Here is an 18885-nt window from a genome sequence, read left to right on the forward strand (position 1 = left end):
TGTAGAACAAAAATAACCTTTGAAGAATAAATTGCTGAGCCTTTTTTATTACTATTTTTTATAAATGCCTGACTTTGATGCACAGACTGAGGTTTGAAATAAAAGTTATTATATTAGAAAAAGTAACGGTTTCTTTCACAATGAAAAAAGATATAAAAATGTTTGTTGCTGTTTCCCATTTCAGTTCATCTGAATCTTATTTTTTAAAATATATGAACAAACTGCATTTTCTGCTCAGTAGAGCTCTATGCTCTAGGTGTCTGATACACGAAAAATGAAGATTCAACAGAGGGCAAGTTAAATGCCACGATGAGAACTATTGTAAGTGCATGCTCTGATGTGTGGCCCAAAAGTATTTTTTCTCTATTTCTTTCATCTCCTGTCAAGAAAGTGATGCTCATTTTTCCCCTCCAGGTGAACGGGAAAAACTCCTTTAATTTTTGGTGCAGTTTAAATCCTTCCAAGGCAGCTGTACGCTACAGTGAAAACATCTTAAAGGCTTTGCTGGAAGGGCACACTGTGTGCATTACCAGGCCCGCTGCTGAACGACTGCAGCGCAGAACTACGTAAATGACTTTACAAGCAAACATTGAACACATGTAGGGAAACACAAAAAATAAAAAAGTCTCAAGCTTTTACTTTTTTCCCAAAACAGATAAGGGCATGTGTGTGAATGTGTCTGGGATTCAACAACTTGCCCTTGGTCTGCCTGTAAGTACAAACACAAATTCTCTCGGTCAATGTCACGGCTCTATCAGTTGCAGTCATTTCCACAGGATGCTGTCAAACTTAGGGAAAAAGGGCAGTAATTGCAAGGGAACTGTGAAAACCTCTGCGTGACAGTCAAGAAGCTTTAAACATTGTGAATTCTGGCATTTTAAATTGGTTTCTAGTGCACAGCATACCATCATGCAGAAACCTGTGTCAAACCCTGGAAGCAACTAAAATATTTTATAAGAGGTAATCGCTTAAATAATTAAATCCCTACATGAAGAACTCCAGAGTGCCCCAGAGATACTTTGGCTCACAGGTACAAATGATAACCATCCAGCAGCAAAACATAATTACATATAAATAGTGGATTAACTCAACCAGTCGAGAAAACAAAATGCCCTTAGTTCACCACTTGCCCCTAACTTTCCAGGTCTGTTCCTCATTAGACCAAAAGACGTATCCCTAATTCAAGTTCTATAGCTCGTAATATCTCACAAGAGCTAAGTCCTGAAAGGGAGGGCAGTTTAACACAAACTAAAAGACAGTGGAAAACCCAGACTCCCCCACAATCTTCATCCCAGCTCATATCAAAACTCCAAAGGAAGAACCTGTTTTTCCTCCTGCAAAGCCTTGCAGAACAGCTACTCAAGCCATCAAATAAATGGCTTTTGCAATACGTCCTAAAGTCCATCAAGCTCACATTGTGCACAACTCTCCAGACACCTCATTTAATCATTAAAGCTGTTCCAGCTGAAGATTTCCAACCATCTTCAGGCAGGCCAAGTTAGCTGCTGCGGTTGTGCTTTCTGCCACCTACTGTGCCAGGCTTGTTCTAACACTTCTGCTCCGTCCTCTACCCTACCTCCCACTGCACAGCACGTGCTTCCCAGTTATTTGTGTGCAAAGCAGAAGAGCCTGGGCTTTAGTTTAATAGAGAAATCAGGGCTACTGAACAGAAATCTTGTTCAAAGGTACACTGCAAAGGCAAAAAACAAAATACAGTTTGTAACATATTCTCCCCTCCAGCCCAAACTACCTGCTATATGTATCAACAAGAGGAAATCAGGACTTCAGCATCTATGAAACAGGAATCTTACCAGCAGCAGCTGTAGACTGAACAGATGCCCTGTTTCCCTCCAGGAACACTATTCACCTTGAACATGCAAATGACCCCTTAGCACAAAAAGACACGTTGTATTTTTCTGTGAGTCAAAACCCCATTATTTCCTTCACAGCCCCCATCACCATGAAGTGGTTTTTGCGTTATTGTGCATCAATGTCTTCTTACCGCTACAGCAATCACAGATGTTAATTCAAAGTCATTACTTGAGGCCCCAATCAGAAATAAATAGCCATGACCTTCCCTGTAGGATTTTTTCCTACAATTCACTCATTTCCCTCAGTGAGTCTCTCTCAATTGACATTGTTTTCTTTGGGGGACAAGGGCTGATCATACACGCCTTGCTAAGAAAAGATCCCAGTTGAAACACACAGCTTTCAGAGCCGAGCCCTAAATCACCATGCTGTGTCTCATCAGCTCCTCTTTTTAAGGGAAAGAGATTCCTTTCTCTTTTACAGAGCAGTGAAAAGTGGAACTGTCTGATCAGTTAGCTGCCAGCAAGGCTCCCTCCCTAACAGTTTTAGGAATACAGGCTCTAGGAATCAAAGTTTCTGCAGGATAATAAAGTCCCCTGCCCCTGCCAGCAACCTGACAACACCACTTCAGCAATAACCACCTTCGACAGATTATGCGGATGCTTTCTGAACCCCATCCTTGCTGCCACATTGGATGATGTGCTAGAGACAAACTGCTTTAATGCCTAGAAATATTGTAACTTCCAGTCTAAATTCATTTATGGGTAGTCAGGATAAATTTTTTCTTGTATGAAACAGCACAGTTACAGTTTAGTTAGTACAAAACAGTTGAAGTTACACTTTTGTTAGCTCTTCTCCTTTGCTTTGCTCCTTGTGTTATTTTTTATTGGGCTAATGAGGACAAAACAGCAAAATCCAGAGAGAAACACAAGCCCCTTCTCCACAAGAGGTAGTCCTACTGCTTTTGCTGGCAGCTCGTCCTACTGCTCAGACGTTCCAGGTTTCAGGAACCAGTCAACCTGAATTTCCCGTTGTTCACCTCACACACATTCCTACTTCTCTGTTCTTGTTGACTGAAAAGAATTGGCTCGTGTCTTCTGTATACTATCTCTTAGATTCATGCAGACAGATTCCTCTCTCCTCAGCTATTTTTTTTGACTGAATATGCCCAGTTCCTTAGCTCTTCCCCACAGGTATTATTTTCTTAATGTTTTAACATTTTTATTGGGGTTTTTTTGTTGTTGTTGTCATATTCCCTCCCCCCCATTGGCAAAGGACGAGTCCAGTTTCCTCTGTCTCATGTCATCAGTATATAAGTAGCACTGCCTGGTCTTCATTCCGACTGGGCATTATTTTATTACACTGGCTCATGATTTTTGGAGATTCGGACCTCTGGGCTCTCAGCTCAATTTCAGTTGTCAAACACTACATATCACTCAAACCTTAAAATTCCAAGATGGATGAACAATTTATTGACATAAAATTTGGAGGGCTTTTTAATGCCCCAAGCTCTAGCTGAAGCGAGGCAGGTGGGGCAATCAACTAACACACAAATGAAAAATCAGGTATTCAGCTAAATTTAAGATTACAATTATGTAATTCATTTATTATTAATATAATAATTGGATTGTGTATCAAATGGTCCCAGCTGCTGTGTTAGGTACTACAGAAGCTAAGGAGTGAGTGCAGCCTAAGCAGAAATTACATCGGTGGTGGAGGAAAAAACCTGGTGCACCGAAAGGGGAATTGATCCGTCGGAGGTCCCACGCGGAGCCCGTGACAGTTCTGCACCTGAAGCCAGTCTCCTCACCTCCAACTCGTTGTCTTTTGAACTAACCCACACTGCTACTCCTGTCAGGGTATTTGAAAAATTTGGTGGTTTTATTAAATGTTGGTATTGATTTTGGCAAGCTACTTGCAATATCCACTACTGTAATGACAAGGAGTTTAAAAATCTCAGATAACGAGATGCAAATTTCTTTGTTTTGTGAAGCAACAACAAGCAAAAAACCCCATAAGTAAAAGAGCCTCTGGAAATCATTATAGGCTATTTCTGGCTATAGGAGGAAAACAGTTTTGTTAATTATAATTCCTGATAAGGAATACAATCCTTGAATAACAGCCCCTAATAAATCATCACTGTTGTTTTCATGGTTTGTTGCCTCCTAATGTTATCAGTTTGAGGGCTGATAAAATTTTTCATGTATGAAGTTATCAGCAAGTCATTTCTTGTTGCAATCACAGATTAAGAACCGGATCCTGAAAGTTGCTGAGCACGGGCAACTTGCACTGGAATTCAGGAACTCCAAAGATCCACCTAAGGAGCTATTTAAAATTATCTGGATTCTAGCTGGCTTGATATGCTTCACTTATTAACAGAACCTAAATTCTTCAGTAACCTCAGGACATCTCTGCTAGGTACAAAAGAACCGGACAACCACAAAAGATACACAGATCAAAAACTGTCTTCCCAGTTTTTAAAGAAATTCCTTATAAAACCTGATTTAGTTTCCTAGGTCTGGCTAACGTTAGTTCAAGCTACAGTGCCCTCATGAAAAGGAGAAAATGTAAGTCATTTTTTCTACTGCTTCACCCTTGGCACTAGGCAATGGCTAGCGATGATTATGGTGGCAGGAATATGATCTAGATGGACCACTTATGAATTGCTGTAGGAAAGCACACGTTGATCAGAATAGTTTTCATCACTGCAATGCCACGCGATGCCAGAGAATTGGGGGGACCAGTCAAGTAAGTGACATACTTTTACTTATGATATCTGCATGCCAGTTACAAAAGAGAACATCCCTTCATGCTCCTGGTGCAGCACAAAGCTATCAGAGGGAAGACTGTGTATCAAAGCTCTCATTTGCAGAACATCAGAAGGAAACAAAGCGCAAATTTTTGCATTTTGAATGTTCTCCTGGTGAAAACTGTCACATAAAATAATATTTTTTAATGCTACGTAAAGGCAAATTCTACTTTTATCAGATTTGCACATAAATAGACCTTTGAAAATAAAAAGGATTTGAAAAGGAAATAATGTGAATTCAGACAGCTATTTTTCTTCACAAGTTAGCAATATCATTGTACTATGCCAGGTCCTGCTAAGGACAAGATTAACACTTTTTTAATTTTTTTTTTTTTCACATGTACAGCACAGATTCCCTCTAGCAATCAGCAGTGCTGCAGGTACTGCCTGTTTAACAAATGTGCACACAGTTGGCAAATGACTTAGAGGGAGATTTTGTGCAGCTGTTGTTATGATACTGTGGAGTTGCTGGGAATACTCCACAGAGCAATGCTGATATCATAATTGGCTTCCACAAAAGCACATTAATGCAGGCCGCCAGATAAAAGTGGGTCAGCTTCCACTTACCAGCCAGTTTAGAATGAAAGGCCGAACTACACTGAAGAGAAAAAAAATTTGCGTGGAAGCCATTAGGTAGTAGGATAAATGTTTTTTATTTCATGTGGGAAGAAAGAGCTCATCTCTTTTAAATCCTTGAATATAAATGCTGAGCTGCTCTTTCATCTGGGCCTACAGTCACCCTTTGTTGGATGAAAATAACTAACACAGACCAAACCCTACTAACTGGAAAAGAAAACATGGCAACACACAGATTCCCATTGCACTCGGAAGAATTTACATATATTAGTGTTGCCAAAAAAATCCCACAAAATGGATTCTGAAACAAGGTTTTAAACAGCATGAATAGCCTCATCTCCATCATCCTGGTGCTCTCTTATCAAAACAATTATAGGTCAAGGAGGGTGACAGAGATTTGCCAAGGAAGAGCATTTTGTGGTGCTAGAACTGTATTCACAAACTTGCATGCTCACAAAGCAGAATTTCAAATTCTCCATCTCACATTCAAAGCTTTCTTTACCTCTCCTTTACTCTAAGCTCTGTCCCTTCTCATTCACCCCCCTTCTGAGTCTTTGTCCTCCGTTTGTGCTTCTCGTCTCCTGCTCACACTTCAGATTCCCTGGCGCTGCTCAGACTTCTCTGTGCATGGAACAGCAGGTCCCCAAAACTTGTTTAAGTGAAAAGAAAGAGTCCCAATGACTTTAGCAAGCTTTTACCTAATTCTGACCCGGACTTCTCTTCATCTTTGCATCAGCATGTGAAAATTCACCTTTTGCACCGAACACTCCAGAAACCGTTAAATGCACAATAATAAAGTGTCCTGCAGGATCAGGAGACATCTGCTAAATAACCATGGTATTTGTATACCATAAACTCCCCCAAGGCAGTGGGATGTTATTCATTTGGGTTCATTCTACTTACTATGCAGAGCTGTGAACAGCACCAGCAAACAGACAACACCCATTTGTCATTTGAGAAGTTAGTCTTGCGTCACTCTGAAAAGACTTTTGGGTGCACCCATATTTAGACACAATTTATCCTCAAATAAGCACATTCATCTCCCACTAGTCCTGCTGTCTAGACAGACTACTAGGACATATTCTCTAGAGCAGGGGTTAGATGGATTGAGACTCCCCTGAGAGCCCTTCCCAGACTCTAATTGACTTGATTGTTAGGCAATTTTTCCTGATGTCCAACTTAAATTTCTTTTTTGCTCAATTTCATCCTATCACTTCCAATTACGTCTGACTGAACTGCTCAAAACAATTCTTCTTCTCTCTGTCTCCTGACAATAAGGATGCAGCACATGCATCTCTTATTAGCACACCTTCACTTCGGAATTTATTGGCAATTCCGAGTACGGAGTTGACATTTTATGCCCACTTCTTACAGATGTCGAAGGTATTTTATTATCCACGGAAGAAAACCTAAGCCTGTGAATGTGTGTAGACAATACAGGGCCTTCCCCTTTTCTTCCATAACTGAGACATGTGGTAATTACAGTAAAAAAGCCTGAACGTAGCTAAGTTACCTTACGCAAAGAGACAGCTTCAGTGACAACATGGGCTTGGAAAGTCTCTTTCCCCCTCTGTTCTTACAATAATGTTCAAAATAATTGGGAAGATGAAGACAAAAGGAAGAAGTTGAAACACCTCTCAAAGGGAAAATACTGATGGAAAAAGAAAAGCTGTATTTCCCCGAACTACTTACTGGATGATGTTGTAGCAGAAACAATGACTTTTCCCCCAGTTTCTGAAAGAACATTGCAAATTCAAAAAACAATGGCTTGCTCCCACCCATCTAAAATTTCAGCTCAAGACATCTGATGACAATAAACTACTGCAGTTCAGTATTTTTAGGAAGAACAGGACATTACAAACTCTCTGTATACTAAATCTGACAAAGAAGCCTCAGGAAGAAAAGAGCATCTGGAAAATGCTTATACATATAAATTGGATCCAAACACGTAAGGAACAATGGACAATTTCACAGGTGCACTGAACTACATGATCGGTAGAGCCAGAAGCAGGGAGTCTGGCCTCCGACAGTAGAAAACGAACCCCTGTAGCCCGAGTAGCCCATTACTGACTACGGCCTTGGTAAGACATTCGGATCATGTCTGCAAGAGTGGTTGTATTCCACAGACTGACCTATCCTGACAGCCCTCTGAGCTGCCAGGACACGAGGTAATGCCAGTCCAGTAACAGCCACAGCAGCATGTGGACCCATCTGCCTTCACCCCTTTGTCCGCGTGTCCAGGAGCAGAATGCGTTACAGTCCTTGGAAGAGGGTACTCTGACCGGTACCTGGATGAGAAAGCAACGGCACAGAGTCCATTTTGCCATGTTTCCACAGGATGCGAAATCTCCCCAGGAATGGAGCTGCTGGAGATAGCTTTGGTACGCCTTCGCACTGCTCCGCTAATTTTGCAAAACCTTCTCCTGCGCCAAGACCACGTATTGATACTACCCTAAATTTTTTTTCCTGAATTTCTTCTACATACCTTGGATTGAAAGTGAACATATTTTCCTATCTGCCCAGAACAGCTATGTAACAACAAGAGAAACGATGCACAATCAATGAGCTCTGTGCCCATTATACACACAGACTGCCTGCAGTCGTAATTGCATGTGTGTTTTCACAGTATATTTTTGTTAAGAGGAGGGGATATACCGAGTTCACAGAATGTTAGTTTCCCATTATTATATGTCATTTCAAATAACAACAACAAAATGAGTTAAATTAGGAATTCAAAGCAAAGTGAGCTGTACGTATCTCGAGGAGGGCAATCTACATTCACTGTAGCTTGTCATCGCTAATATTCATACCCCAAACCACATTCTATTTGGGGAATAAAATGTTAAAACAGGCTAGGCAGTTCTCTTAACAGTAGTCAGGAATCAATACAGAGGTACTTGAATCAGCAATTTCCTGACTGACAGTCGGTCTCATAAATGATGTAATACGCTTTTGAGCAAAGGCCATGGAATAAGCCATTTGATTTATAAGCTGGCATTGCTGACAAGGTGAAGGACGTTGTCACAGTTAAGGTGTTAAGCTTAGCCCAACTACAACCGCTTGCTTTCAATCAGGGGTACAATGCCCTACCTGGCCAAGCTGTTCACAAGCCGTTTGATACTCAGCTCGCTGACAGAGGTCTTTCACACGCTGGTATTTGGGTAGAAAGTTTTCTTCTTGGGCATCTACCTTCTCATTCTCCCTCTTATGCAGCAGTTTACTGGAAAAGAAAAAAAAAAAAGATTTATTTTTGCTTAATATTGATTCCAAGATATATATACAGTTTGCTGAAAAGGTTCAGAGGAGCGGGTTATCTGCCAAGTCCATAGCATCACTGGTGGCCAGAACTTAACAGTCCAGTAGAAACGAGCACTTAGCAATCATCTCCGATAACACACAAGTTATTCGTACCATGCTCTCAGGGAGCATACAAAACCAAGACAGTGTGTTCCATGTCTGATTGGCAGGCAGTAACAACAGTCGATACAAAGAGACCATATCCTCCTCGCTCGACAGGGCTGCACTTTGCAAACCCTTCCCGCCCCGAGTTACGTATTAAGGCAGAGGGAGAGAGGGAATGGCCAGCAGATGAGCTCGCAGAGAGGAAAGGTTACTCGTACTCCCATGATAAAAGCAGGGGGGTCAGGGCGGTGGCAGGGGGAGGGCAGCAGCTTAAAGAAAAATGGGATGCCTTTCCATCTCTCAATCCAAGTAGGACTCCCCTTCCCCCACCCCAACAGCACGCCTGTGCAGGCTGTAGGCAAAGGCCATACATTCCCTCCTACCAGACAATCACTGCCATTAGGCATACTGCAGCCGTGTCCCTGCTGGCACAGCTAAATGGCTTTAGGTCTGGGCTAGAGTGCTGCTTTGGCTTGAGCTATTCAGTGTCCTTCTATTTAAAAAGATTGGGCTTTGTGATTAACGCTTTCCTTACCCTCTTTCCACTAGGAACGAGTCTCTCCACACCTTCATCTTTTTCTTTAAATGGAACCTAGGAGGAAATGAGGAGAGGAAGAAGCAATTCCCACAAAACCAGTAATCAAGTCACATCCCGGTTTTCTCTCCCACCCCCAATTCAGATGAGAAACATTATATATGACTGCACAAGGGGACATCCAGCTTTACGGAGCAGGCACATATGCCTCTCCAGTGCAAATCATGAACAAACATAGGACGGATTTGTTCTCACAGAGACAAAATCCACAGCAGATTCACACAGTACAACTATTTGAACATAAGCATGTTTAAGGCACAGAGGATTAACTGAATTGTCCTTGATCACAAAGGATCGCAAATTAAATCAGGATTTCCTGACTCCAGTTTGCACTCTTAACCTGCACACTGCCCCCCAAGTATCCTATTCTAAAGCCGCTGCTCCTTTCCCCCTGTCCCTCCACCCAACTACTTGTAAAGCAAATCTCCTTCTTCCCTTTTTCTGCTGATTTTCTCTAGCGAGCATCCAGTCTAATTCTCTTCCTCAGTCTTTTTCCAATGAAAGTATTAATGGAAGGTCTCAAATAACAACTGTGCAATTCTGAGGGCTAGCTTGTCTTTATATGATAGTCTGATACACAACCAACCCTTTCAACTCCATTATTCTAAAATTTATTCAATATGAAATGCTTTGCTACAAATGATGCCTCAGAGACATTTCAAATCTATAACTCGTATAGCTAAAGACCTTCATGTGTAGCCCTCTCACTGCCACACATATTACATCTAGCGTACCCAGATGCCATATGCGCCACACAGGTAGTATATAAACCTGACAAAATGAAAATAAATAACTGAAGTCAGTCACATGTTGCCAAACAGGTCTTTAGATTTTCCAGTGAACGATGTACCCATATGGATGGTAATTTTATTATATTTTCCTTTCAATTTGCTGCACATTGCTGAATACTTGCTCAGCCTCCTGTACAAACGCACGCATGTTTACACGCACATTTCCATTGCTTACCTATTCACTGGTCTCTCAGAATCCAGAAGCTTTAGAATGGATTTACCATCCATATCAGACGGAATATCCAATCCAGCAATATCTAGAATTGTAGGTGCGAGATCAATATTCAACACAATGTGAGGATTCCTGAAAAAAACACATATGAGAACCCGGTTTAAAGTCTATGCAATGGTACCAAGCAACTCCAGCTCTCCCACAGACACCAGGGATCTGAAAAGGCTTATTTTGTGACATCTGCAAAGAAGAAAAGAGGACACAATCCAGTTCCTTTCCATGAAGGGAATTAAAATGTAAAATATAGGTAAATTGCAAGAGGGACTAATACGAAGATTTAAAACTTTAGCACGGAGCATTTTTGAGAAAGCAAAGTAGTTCATAAAGCAAAATTAGTTAATTATTGCAAAAGAGGGTTCAACAGTCTTTCAAAACATGAGAAAGCATTGCAAAAACTCCTTGGGTGTCTTATAGAATCAAAGTGTCTGCCAAATATGCTGATGACTTTATTAAAAAGTAGATTTGGCAGGAAGCACATGCTTTATCTGTTTCAAAATATGGTATAGAAATAAGTACCTCAGCTCCTATCACAGCAAGCATGTTCTGAAGGGAACATGAGGAGAAGTATTTTGCTAGACGCTACACGAAATAACTACAAGTTGCTGTTAATGTAGAGTGTGAGACAGAACAAGGAAAGGGGTCAGGAAAGAAAAAGCAGAGAGGAAGCAGTTATGGAGAAAAAAAAAAAAGAGAAAATAAAAGCACAGCTTTAATTGAAATAATATCAGTCTTCCCAAGTGCAGAGTTATCCATTCTGCAAACACTTCGCAACAGCCATGCCCTGTTAGCAGAGTAGAGGCATCGCTCCTCAGCCACCACAGTTCACAGGACGATATTTGAACTGAAGTTGACCGCAAATTTGGTTAAAACACTGGCATCAACTCCCGAGGAGTGCAGACAGCTCCTATCCCCACAGCCCTTGAACTGTCACAGCTAAATACAAGTGAGTTCACGGATCAGAGCACCTAGGTGCACAGCCTGGCATTCAGTAGCTAAATGAATGCCCAAATTTCTAATCATGTGCCTTGATTTTACTACGGGTCTGGTTTTGCAGAAGTGTTTTCAGTTTATGTTGAACTTCACAAACTTATTTCAAATATGTCCATGACAGCGTTGTGTAACTACTCACAATATTACATAAATACATACTGTTTAGCAGCTGTGTACTATTTCTTTTCTTTATTTCTTAAAAAAAATAACAAGGCAGGCACTCAATTTCTTAAAAAGTGGGGAAAAAAAGGAAGTGAGCATACTGCTAGGCAGACAGTTTTCTACAGCACCGAACATGAAGAATGGCCATGCTATGGTGTGCAGGCACAAAGGACGGACGGGACCAGATGGGCTGCTGTACATGTCAGTGCAGAATTCTAGCTCAAAATACAGGACAGAAGCAAGCTGCTAAACTCACACTCATTAATGAGACACCATTTTAAAATTACTACATTTTTGAGCAAGCGAGCAAACAGGCACTGACAAGAGCATGCATGATGAATTGATGTACCTAATTTGATTTTAATTACTAATAATTGTGGTGTAGCATATCTGGTAATAGAAATGAGAGCTTAGTAATGACTTGCTACAGTGACTACTATTAAATCTTCGTTTGTATCAAAAGGGAGTCATGACAATTACTCTGCAGGAAAAACATAAGGTTCACGCAAAACATGGATGATTGAAGTTCTACCATTTAAAGAAAATCAGGCTGAAAGGGAGGATCAATTTATCATCTGATATATTCCCCCTCCAAGATATTTTATCCTGTTCTTCCTACTTGCTGTACTGCGATGGGCTCTGTTCTGTTAGACTCTGTCAGGCTGACTCCTCTGATTCTAATAGAAATATTTTTTCATCTTCAGAAGCCACTGAAAAATAAATCTCAGGGTGAAGGTTTCACAGCTTTTACGTATGTCTGGGTGTCAAGACCCTTGAACTAGAGCAGACATGAGGTGGCTGGTCTCTAGCATTGCATGTTGCAGAAAACCTAGCTCAGTCCACGTGGGCCATATTAGCATTGCCTCTCCAGTAAGACCAAAAGCTGCAGCTAAAGTGAAAGAGAGCTTGTTCTTAGAAGGCTAATCCAGCTTGCTTGAAATTCTGTGCTGCTGCAGACAAACTTCTTTCAGTGCTGAGGTAACATGCTTAATTCCACCTGAGGAATCCCTCCCCTGCTCTTCAGAGAAGTAATATTGTTTATTTCACATGCATAACTGCTGTAAATAAATGAGACACACAGGGCAATATCTACAGAATTTAACATTTTTGTGCCTACTGATAACGTGAATCAGTGAATTTAACCAGCAAATGAATGAGACTTTTCTATAACTATTTGCTACTGTATTACACACTAGATCTGTTCCTCTGTGGTAAACAAAAAAATTGTGTGTGGAAGACTTTGTGTGTGTTAATTATGCTAAAACATGCACTCTGATATAAATAAAAGGCAGCAAATTATGGCACTCTGTCCAAAATCATTACTTAAGTGCAAATATTTGCTATTGAAATAATTGCTTAGAAAGTGTATTTACATAATTTCTTAGCTGATCAAAGCTACCATTTTAATTAACAGTCATATTCTGCATGCTTGCGTGCATCCGACAAACAGCCCTAGCCATGTAATCTCAAAGGATGAACCAAAAAGAATCTTTGTGGATGACAATACATGAACTATTATGTACATTCTTCTCCATAAACTGAAACAGGTGACTCCACTAAATGATTTAATGTCCAGCAATAATTATCTACTGTGGCAGTGAACATTACACAATATATTTTTTACCTTGAAAATGTGATAGTTGTGTGTATTATTTGCGCTCCTCAAAAGGAGGCAAAGTGTTTCCTAGATTGGACATATTTCAAAGTGGCTTTTTCAGCTACGTCCACAAAAGCATAGTGGCTTGCGCTTCACACCTACGCAAGCAAAAAGGCAATGGCATGAACCCTTGACCATGTTATACCAGCACGTGCTAGCAGTTCTGCTGTCTGAGGAGACATATTTTTCTGCCGAAGACGAGCAGTCAGTCAGTCAGGATGAGAGAACTTTGTGCCTCCGTTCAGATGCCAGGTCAGTATGACCAGAGATGCGAACATAAAGGATTTTTGTCACTACATACACACACACAATAGCCAAGAGCTTACAAGGATCCAGCCTCCACATTCGGACCTCGGACATAGAAAGGCACTCTGATATCAAACTCATACGGCATGGACTTCCCTTTCACCAGCCCGAACTGCCCAATATGATAACCATGGTCTGCTGTGTATATTAGATACGTATTATCCAGTTCACCTGTTTCAACCAACATATTGTAAATCTGAAAAAAAGCAAAACAAAATATGAAATTCATTCCATAGTAATGTAGTAGTACTCTATGCAGAATATCGGATATAATTTTCTATGTGTAATATACAAATAAAGAACAACAGTTTTATTATGCCACTGAGTTATCACAATGAACTATTCTGAATAATCCATAATCACATAATAATTTTACTAACTGAGTATTGTGGCTATTCCAAGGCAAACTTCTGTTTTCTGTTTTAAGGTAAACACATTAGCATCCCATATTTTCAAAAGTGTTTGGGTTCAGTATTTTGCATGAGAACTGTTAAGATAGTACTAAATACATACGGTAACAGAGATAAAAGTTTCAAGGTGATAAGCATTTTTGAAATTTTCTCTCCACCTTTATCTTTCTCCTGCAGCAAACAATTTTAATAAAACGACAGCATTTTGAATCTCACACTTACTTAAGCAACACTCAACGATCTTGCCTTCAGACAAATGAGTCCCCATTATGCAGAATATCTGCAAAATCTCTTCCAGATAAATATCACTCAGTCATACTCTCTCACTACCTGGAGAACTAACATGGAGAATTAAGAGGAGCTTTAACTCTGTTTGTGGGTGCTTCTATGGATTTACATGAGAATCTTAATGCAAAATGTACCAACTTGAGCACTACAGATCAATTTTTATGTGACATTTTCACTTGCAAATGTAGGAAGGTGGTGGGGCACCACAAACTGGTGCTCACACAGAGCCAGAACACATCAGCATAGAAGAAAACAAACTCTTTTGTTGCTGTTGGTTTGGGGTTTTTTTTGGTTTTTTTTTTTGTTGTTCTTTTTTTGTTGGTGTTTTTTTTTTGTTTGGTTGTGTTTTTTTAATTTTGAAAGACTATTAGATGCATATAATTCAGTAGAAAAGATCAGGCTAACTTGGCAATTACAACGAAAACCAACCCAACTGATTTTGCCTGCAGTGAATCACTCAAAGTGAACCCATTTTCCTAAACAGATAATCAAAATAGTGTAGTAAAATAGCCCATCTCCCCTAATGCTGGTATCTGATCCATCTAAACAGGTTCATTAATACAAAGTAGAGATCATACTTGCCTGAATCAGTAATTATAAGACATTACTAACAAGCTGATGCAATGCCATCCAGATAATCTCATCTTTGCCTTACAGGACTCCTCTTATTTTATGTTCTACCTTTTTTGAATAAGAATGCCAAGAGCTAAGCAGTAAATTCCAACACCTTTAAATCTGCCTTCTTACAACTGGAAACCCGTTCTTTTTCAGACTAGCTTTTAGCTAATTCAGACGTTTCTATTCAAGACACCCAGCTTGCAATAAGAGATTTCATTGTTACATAATGCAGACTTAATTAAAAAAATATCTACCTATATATTTATTTCCTTCTAACATTTAACATCCCAGGCCTGGTTTACCATGGGATTATTGCAGTTAGGATTGCTGTACCATCACTTTTTGTTGTTCTTCTCTCAGAAACTCAGTGTTACAGGATGAAAATAGGTCCACAGTTAGGTAGTTATTTCCAACAGGTTGTAGGATGACTTTTCACTATCAGATGATATATTTTTAGAAATTATGACGTACATTTTTTCAGGTGATCCCTCCCTCTTCCCCTTTATCAGTAGTGGCTCTGTGGCAACAAATCTGCTCGCTCACACTGCCCAACTCACAGTACCTGTCTTTAGGAGATGAGGATGCTGACACATTGAATAGAGAGACAAAAGCCTCAGAGGTGAAAGGATTACACACTATTAAAAAACTGATGCAGTCCTCCTCCTCCTCCTTCCTTTCCCCCTTATCTTCATATATAGCACGGCTTAGAGCTTAACTCAAGAAATAAGCACCTGTTTAGCAAAAAAAAAAAGTGACTACTGATCTTACCATCTCCATAGAGTCGTCCACAGACATGAGTGTTTGAAGGCGCTTTCTCTGTAGCATGTTAGTGAACTCCATGTGTATGGGTTTCATGGGACCTGTATATCTCATTATCCAGTGCTTGTCTGGGTTTGGAGCATAGTTATAACTGGGAGTGCTAAGGAACAGAGAGAAACACAGAATGGTTTAGCAGCGTAGAAAAAAGCCATAGTAATGTATACCAATAACTTCTATTTGATCAACACTATAGGACTAACTCTCTGAGGTTCCCAAGAAAATATTAGATTTACTTTGGAAAAGTCTTATACTTTTATGTTCTGTACGAAAGATGGGAGAACGAAAACAACTCTGTGAGGAACAAAATCTATTAAAAGAGTAAATAAACCTTGTTTTTGCAGTGTCTTCAGCCTAACATGGATACATTTCAAGGCCAAGAGACTAGCCTCAGAAGTCTAACTCCACAAGTAGCATCTGGATGAAGCACGTACTACAGAGTTCCTACTCATGTAATTGCTTTGCTTTCCCTCTGCCCACATTAGCACCAAATATTATGGCTTGTGCGAGCTGTTTAACAGTAACTATAAAACTTGCCGAAAAGGTTCTACCATGTTCTTTAACAGCTTTTTTGAATTCAACATGTCTGGCTACTTGAACACCTTCATACTCATGTACCCAGAGGAGCACAGGCACCCTGCCTGGGGGTCTCAAACTGCATGTGGGCTCATGGCAAGCAGAAGTGGATACACAGCCGGATTTTAAAGACCTGCCAAGAAACAGGGGGGTGAGGGGAAATAGGACTGTAGTTTGCAGACACTTTCCAGCCACCAACTCCTTTGTGATCACCAGAAACTTCAATTAAGTCCCTGCAAAATCCCAATCAATGTCCTCCTGGAATCTCGCAGCCCCTCCAAGTTCTCATGATGCTGTGACATCATTAAAGTGATGCACAGAAATATCACCGATTGTCCATAATTTCCTGTTGTTGGCAGTTCCAGAGATTGCTTTTCTGTGCATAATTATATTGCTCTAGGTTAGCTAGAGCTAAACAAAAGATTTATTTTGGTATATTATTGCCATAATGTTGACTCTCCGCATCACCAACTCACTAGAAAGCTATATTATAGCTTACATTTGCAAGAAATATTATTTTTACCTACTAAATCTATTCCTAAACAGTTTGTTATTACTTAAGACTGAGAACCACCTTTGTCAATTTCTTCGTATCTCGGCTCAAACACATCACCTGCGGAGTCTAAAATATTAAAAATTACTTCTCCTGAGTGATTTGTTGAGGTTTCCTTTTCTCATTCAAAGCAATAAATTCAGCCTATGCAAATGTGCAAGCCGAGAGGGTGACACAGTAACACAGGAAAAAATAGCAGATATTCCGTTATTTTCTTCTTCCCAAGACACAATTTCCTGATAAATTCAGCTCCTGTTTGGCAGATATCTACTGTTGCTTTTGTGTCTGCAACAGAGCAGCAGGCTAAGTTATTAAGATAAACAATAGTAATATAAGTTGAAACTTCTTCACATACTGTGTATCTAATGTATCTTTGAATATGACAGGCAGTCTTAAGAGTTTTAATATAAATATGAAATTAATAATCTGACAGTGAAATGTTTTACGCCAAAAGCCTCTGTTAGATGCTCTCTGAAAAATGTGCGTAGGCGGCAAATGGAGGCTTCTTCATATAGGGAGGAAAGGGCTGGTGTTTATTCTCTCTGTATTGTTAATAGCCTCTTGAATTTCAGAATGTTATTGTGGCTGAAATAATGACATTGCTCCTTTGAAAATGCTGACAGTTATGGAAACTGTTGCTATGTGATGCCCAGAATGAATCAAAAATGCTCGGCAAACTCCTTTTCAGCTTACTTTGTGATTTCCTGGCTGATTTGAAACCTCCCGCTGTTTAATCCAACCAAAGCCCGTGATTTTCTTTGATTACTACACATGTAACCCTCTTACACTTAACAGATTTGGCTGTCTTATGGGAAAAATACACAAATATAACATTCCTAGAAGTTGGTTAAGATAACCTCTTCAAATGTAGTCAGAAGATAAGTCCTAGTCTGATTGCATTTGACCTTGGAAAAGACGGGTGGTAAAATGTCCCCTCCATAGAAGCAACATTTCTGATCACTGTTGAACTGCCCGGCTGTTGCATTCTCTGCAGTCATCAGTATAGGCAGTAAAAAAAGGAAAACCAGCCATGGAGCCTAGGGATTTGCTATACATTTGCTGAATAATTTTCAGACAAGAAAAGACTGCAGATGCACATGAAAAGGAGCCCTACAGAACGAGATGGAGAGGCTGCAGTATAGGGTGGAACAGTCACACCAGCCAGTATATGTAACAATAGAAGCAAGAGAACAACAGCATCAATTAGCAACAGAAGTACATACCAGAGCTCCCAAGCGAAGAAGTACTCTTGCGTCAGTCTACGCTAGAATCCATACCACTAACTTGCAGCTATTATTAGCAAAGCTACACAACGCAGTGTGTGTGTGTGAGCCAGTGCAAGCACTGCAGTCACACCTCCACTCCGCTGTGTGGACACGGCTCAAGAATCCGCTCGCAGACTTGGTCAGTGCTGCCACAAGAAGAGGAGCAGAGACATGCCGCATGGTGTACTGCCTTCTGATTCCAGGACTAGGCAAAGACTTTGTTCGGGCTTACTGCTTTAGGGCAACTCCTAAGAAGCGTGCTACCTGTGCTCCGACCCTTCCCTGCCACAAGCACATGACAACCAAACGGTGAGAACTGCCCACACCCCTTCAGCACGGACAGGTCTATCCGCCACTGAGGGATTCCCTGGAACATGGCAACAAGGGAAAAAACGGAAAGTTGAGAACTAATTTGTACATACAGTGAGGGAATGAGGCATGTTCCGCATTTTTACCTTTAATCTTAAATCCAGGCCAATGAAAACCCTTACAGATTATTATTATGTAGCACCAGGAAAATCGTTTAGAATAAGACTGGCAGTTTCTTTGTACAAGATGTACATAAAATCCTAATTTATGTTCATATCCAGAAGAAAAACACAGTTCCTTGATCTACTAAGAGAATTTGTTTCTTTACAAACAAAACTTGTTTCCACAAAGTGACACTTCCCATATAATCGTTATCATTGTAAGAAAAGTCACCTACAATTAAAAATAGTTTTGTGTAACTACTTTATCATCAGGAAGATAAACCTAGTTTGTGTGAAAACCAAAATTTAAACTACGAGCAAAAGAAAAATAGATGTAGTTTATATTTTTCATTGCTGGCCTTCCTCAAATCCTTCTACTCTTTTTCATTCGACTAGCATAATTAAATTGCTACAGAACGTTGCTCAATAAATGATTATCATCTCTGAGATACGAATGCCTTCCAAAGGAACTTCGAATAAGACTGAGGTCAATACTGGGTATAAGCTATGAGATGTTGCTCATTTGGCATTTCTGTAGTTTTCATTTCAAAGCAAATAAA

General features: G+C 40.1%; 1 protein-coding gene across 7 annotated transcripts in view; it reads right to left on the reverse strand.

Moving 5' to 3' along the window:
* Window positions 1-18885, reverse strand: part of SULF2 (sulfatase 2) — a 165213-nt gene that overhangs the window by 20097 nt on the left and 126231 nt on the right. For all 7 annotated transcript variants that reach the window (XM_087749479.1, XM_087749477.1, XM_087749480.1 and 4 more), the window contains 5 exons: window positions 15414-15564; window positions 13350-13525; window positions 10158-10286; window positions 9132-9188; window positions 8285-8414 (listed from right to left, as the gene is read on the reverse strand). In XM_087749479.1, coding sequence (XP_087605605.1) covers window positions 8285-8414; window positions 9132-9188; window positions 10158-10286; window positions 13350-13525; window positions 15414-15564 — 643 coding nt within the window. The remainder of the gene's footprint in view (window positions 1-8284; window positions 8415-9131; window positions 9189-10157; window positions 10287-13349; window positions 13526-15413; window positions 15565-18885) is intronic.

This window comes from Nipponia nippon, unplaced genomic scaffold (genome assembly GCF_047370975.1).
Source record: "Nipponia nippon isolate SJK-2023a ecotype South Korea unplaced genomic scaffold, ASM4737097v1 scaffold_13, whole genome shotgun sequence".
Lineage (NCBI taxonomy): Eukaryota > Metazoa > Chordata > Aves > Pelecaniformes > Threskiornithidae > Nipponia > Nipponia nippon.